Below are 4,849 nucleotides of genomic sequence, written 5' to 3'. Positions count from 1 at the left end.
TTCTTTCTTTCTTTCTTTCTTTCTTTCTTTCTTTCTTCCTTCCTTCCTTCCTTCCTTCCTTTCTTTTTCCTTTCTTTCTTCCTTCCTTCCTTCCTTTCTTTTTCTTTCCTTCCTTCCTTCCTTCCTTCCTTCCTTCCTTCCTTCCTTCCTTCCTTCCTTCCTTCCTTCCTTCCTTCCTTCCTTCCTTCCTTCCTTCCTTTCTTTCTTGCTTGCTTTTTGGAGTGGGGGAAGGTAAGGCAATTGGGGTTAAATGACTTGCCCAAGGACATGCTACTAGTTTTTGTGTTAAGTGCCTAAAGCCAAATTTGAACTCAGGTCCTTTTGATTCCAGGGCCCGCGCTCTATTCACTGTGCCACCTAGCCACCCCTTACCTAGTTTCTTTTGAAGAATAAGAGATCTTGGTCTGGGATAGCCAAGGCCCTGAAACATGGGGCAAGGAGCTGGTAGAATACCAGCTCTCCATCATGGAAGGGAAGGCTCTCCAAGCTGGTATGTTTTCTAGCTCTCTCTCTATGGTCTTAGCCTGGGGAATGATGCTGGTGGACTAGAGAAAAATAAGGATAATCTCTAGGGCGGAGCTGAGGTTGCTCCTATTATGACTGTGGCCATTGAGGTCAGAGTCTAAAAGTGTCAGGAGGAGGCTTAAAAAGAATCCTGAATTCTCATGGACTATTAAAGAAAGCTATTGGAATAGCCTCAGGCTTTAGGCAAGGATGGGAGCTGTGGTGGAGAGTGGGGCTAAGTATTGGGTATGTGTCAGGGTGAAGCTGGGCCCTGGCAGGTAATGGGCTAGAGAGAGCAAAGCCTCATTTCTTCTTCCCTACTGGTCCCTCCCTCGAATTACAAATAGAACTGGCTGGCCTAAGCCATGGAGTGTCTCTCTGCCCCCAACACCAGACTCCTCTGCCTACACCCTAGCTAGGATCCAACCTTCCTGGATTGGTTTGGGCCTGTTCAGAGGCCCAGGACTTGCATGAGGTGACCTCTTAAGGACTTTTTCTGTCCCAAGGTATCTGACCCAATTCTAATTCCACTTATAGGAAAGCTTCCTTATAAAGCAGAAGCCAGACTATCCCTTTCCCACCTCAAATTCACTTGAGGTGGCGCAGTAGATAGATTGTAGAATCAGGAGGAACCCTAAATCTGGCCTCAGACACTTACTAGCAGTATGACCCTGGGCAAGGCACTTAACCCCAATTGCATCTTAAATGGGAAAGAATTCAAGACGAGAAAATATCACTGAGCAAGCTCACAGTCTGATGGGAGAGATACAGACCCTGGCTTCAGGGAGGTCCCTATCTGATGGGGAAGAGAAAGAAGTCAGTCCTAGGTTCATGAAAGAAGACTGATAAGGTTGCTTGTGTATTGCGTGAAAGAGTAGAGGAAATCTGAAGGGCTAGAAAGGGTAAGAAGGGGTAAAAAGGTTGCTAGGGAGACCTGGAGGGTACCTTCTCTACCCTGGGGACCTCCTGATCTGTTATCTCCACCTCTCCAGGTCCCAAGATGAGCAGTCCCCTGGAGCAAGCCCTGGCTGTGATCGTCTTTACCTTCCACAAATACTCGGGCAAAGAGGGTGACAAATTCAAGCTGAGTAAGGGGGAGATGAAGCAGTTGTTAAAGAATGAGCTCCCCAGCTTTGTCGGAGTGAGTAGGTTGCCTTTGGGTCTGGAGCTCTGGCAGTCAGTTTGTACTCAGGCTCCCCCTCTCCCTTTTTTCCCCCTTGGGCTTGTTTGTTCTTTGTTTTCCAACGGTGACATCAGAAAGGTGATGCCATAACTTGCAAGTGAATTGGATTTAAGTGAGGGAGGGCTGTGCAAAGTCACCAGCTTTACTTTCTTCTCCAGAGCCATCTGGGTCAAGTGTTGAGATATAGATTAGGACCACTGGAGATGGCCCCCTCCCCTTGGGCTATGTCTAAGGTGAGTGGAGTGGTTGTGGTTGTGATGGGGTAGGAGGTGCAGAAAGGGCCCAAACTAATTCTACCCAATTTATTTATTAATTCCCTTTACTCATTTAAGTTCGTAATTGCAGACAGAATACTGTGCTAATTGATAGGATGAAAAACCCACATAGACCCTGCTTTCAAGTTTATAATAAAGGGAGAAATGTGACATGTGCACAAATAAATATGAATCTAGGGAGAGTGAGAAATTCTTTCAGAAATTTGGAAAATGCCATTGCTTTTAGCTGGGGAACGGTGCCTGAGTTGGGCTTAGAAGGAAGAGAAAGATGCACACCCTCGAAATGTGAAAGGAAGAAATTCTGGAAATCCAGAGAGGGCAAACACACAAAATAGCCCTCTATTATTCCTGCTGGTGGCACAAATGATTCAAAATGACAGAAAACTTCCAAATCACCTTTGGCCTTGAAATGTATGATGAGATTGTTTTCTGATCACCTCTCATTCAGCAGATTTACCTGCTTACTTCTCTTTGGTCCTTAGTCATTTCCTGATCTCACAATGAGGTGGCTTACAAAAGCTACCAGAGACAGGTGGGGGGATCCCTGGCTGGGGAGGGAGGTCAGTTTGAGATTAAGAATCAGCTCTGGGGAATAGAAGATTGACTGCATGGGCATCTTTTCATACATGGGCAGCTAGGTGGAGTCATAGATGGAGCCCTGGGCCTGGAGTCGGGAAGACCTGAGTTCAAATATGATTTCAGACACTTACTAGTTGTTCGACCCTGGGCAAATGGCTCACCCTGTTTGCTTCAGTTTCTTCATCTATAAAATGGGTCAGAGAAGGAAATGGCAATCATTCCAGTATCTCTGCCAAGAAAACCCCAGAAGGGGTTATAAAGAGTTAGACGTGACTGAAAAATGAGCAATTTTTTTTTCTCATGTTCTTGTTTTTTTCCTGACCAGGGCAGGTAGATTCTAAAGAGATAGGTCAGTCAGTCAGTAAATCAATGAAGAAACATTTAATAATCAAATACTTTCTTTTGGGTGCTATGCTCGATGTTGAGGATATAAAGGAAAAAACAACAAAACAGTCCCTTGCCCTCAAGGAACTTAGATTCTATTGGAGGAGACGACATGTACAGCTATAAGCAGGGTGGAACAGAGGGAAGAGTGTCGTACTTGGAGTCTCCAGTACCTGCCTGAATTCATGTCCCAGCTCTGCCATTTTGTATGAGTGTGACCTTAGGCATGTCATTGCATCTCTCTGAGACTCAATTTCCTCATTGTAAAATGACTGGATGATTTCTATGGTTCATTCTAACTCTTCATCTATTTTTCCTGTGCCCAAGTATATGCAGGATATATGCAAAATTAATGCAAGGTAGTTTTAGGAGAGAGGTTGCTAGTAGCTTAGGGGATCAAGAAAGGCTTTTTCTAGACGGTGGTGCCTGGGCTAAGTCTTGAAGGAAATAAGAGATGCTAAGAGTGAGAATGCTAGGAGTGAGAAAGGTGTGCAATCTAGGCTTGGTGAGGGTCGGGGAGGGACTGTTGGAATAAAGGCAGTGAGATAAATGGAATGTTGTGGGTAAGACAGAAGAAGTAAGAAGTCTAGTAGAGGAGCAGCTAGGTGGCGCAGTGGATAGACTCTAGAAACCGGAAGAACCCTAAATCTGGCCTCAGACACTTACCAGCTGTGTGACCCTGGGCAAGGCACTTAACCCCAGTTGCCTTAAAAAAAAAAAGTCAGGGGTGGCTAGGTGGTGCAGTGAATAGAGCATCGACCCTGGAGTCAGGAAGACCTGAGTTAAAATCTGACCTCAGACACTACACAAAAACTAGCCGTGTGACCTTGGGCAAGTCACTTAACTCCAATTGCCCTCCAAAAGGCAATAAATAAATAAATCTAATGTTAAAAAAAAAGTCAGTATGGCTGGACCATAGATTTTGGGAAGAAGAATAATGTACAATGAGGCTGGAGAATAGGTTGTAGCCGAATGGTGCAGGGCTTTGAATGAAATCAGTGAAATACCCATCCTTTCTCATTTGTCTGGATGGATAGGGTTGTGAAGTGTGTATAGGTAGATGCTAAAATGAGGAGTGGAGCCCAGGGAAAGTCATAGGATCCGGTAATTTAGAACTGGAAAGGATTGCAAAGGTCACCTAATCCAACTTTCATTTTACAAAGGAGAACAGGTCCTGTGAAGTGACTTTCCCAACCAAGGACACAGAGGAAGAAAGTAGCAGATATAAACCCAGGGCTTCTGATCCCCAATCTAATTTTTTTTATATTGCACCATGATGTTGGACTCTGTTCTGCCAGGCATGACCAAATCCCCTCTATGTTTCAGGGAGAGGTGGATGAAGAGGGACTGAAGAAGCTGATGGGGAACTTGGATGAGAACAGTGACCAGGAGGTGGACTTCCAGGAGTATGCTGTCTTTCTGGCCCTTATCTCCATGATGTGCAATGACTTTTTCAAGGATTGTCCTGACCGTCCCTGAAATAACATATCCTTTCCCACTCCCCTCCCCTACTCTACTTCCCATGGCATCTACCTAGCCCTGGGCTCAGTGCATAGTTTGTTTTATATTCAATAAAGGCTACTTTGAAGACCGAGTTATGGTTGCAAAGTGACATCCTCTAGTCTAGGAGGATGTTGATCGAGCTCTTCCATTCTTAGCCTTTGAACCAAGATGGCCCCAGGGCTGACCCAGTTCCATTTGACTCATCCAGGGTCCCTTGGATAGATCTCATAGTCTCAGCTCCCAGTTCCAAGCCCAGATGGTCTTTTGGTATGGAATCTACACTCTCCTGTGTTGCTGCTTAAGCCCTCATCGTAATGATTTTGCCTTTGCTTCCCACCCTGTTTCAGTTTGAGGAGAGAGAGAGAGAGAGAGAGAGAGAGAGAGAGAGAGAGAGAGAGAGAGAGAGAGAGAGAGAGAGAGA

At 45.3% G+C, this 4,849-nt stretch overlaps 1 protein-coding gene across 2 annotated transcripts in view; it reads left to right on the top strand.

Moving 5' to 3' along the window:
* S100A2 (S100 calcium binding protein A2) overlaps positions 1 to 4,519 on the top strand; it is a 7,943-nt gene extending 3,424 nt beyond the window's left edge. For both annotated transcript variants that reach the window (XM_069077878.1, XM_069077877.1), the window contains exons 2-4: positions 1,497 to 1,645; positions 1,846 to 1,920; positions 4,252 to 4,519. In XM_069077878.1, the coding sequence (XP_068933979.1) occupies positions 1,505 to 1,645; positions 1,846 to 1,920; positions 4,252 to 4,404 (369 nt within the window). In that variant the 5' untranslated portion in view covers positions 1,497 to 1,504 and the 3' untranslated portion in view covers positions 4,405 to 4,519. The remainder of the gene's footprint in view (positions 1 to 1,496; positions 1,646 to 1,845; positions 1,921 to 4,251) is intronic.
* The last annotated feature ends 330 nt before the right edge of the window (positions 4,520 to 4,849 follow it).

This window comes from Petaurus breviceps, unplaced genomic scaffold (assembly GCF_028583685.1).
Source record: "Petaurus breviceps papuanus isolate PSGF00001 unplaced genomic scaffold, PetGlider_PUasm1.0 91023, whole genome shotgun sequence".
In the NCBI taxonomy this organism is placed as follows: domain Eukaryota; kingdom Metazoa; phylum Chordata; class Mammalia; order Diprotodontia; family Petauridae; genus Petaurus; species Petaurus breviceps.
This window is presented reverse-complemented; position numbering and strand designations above follow the sequence as displayed.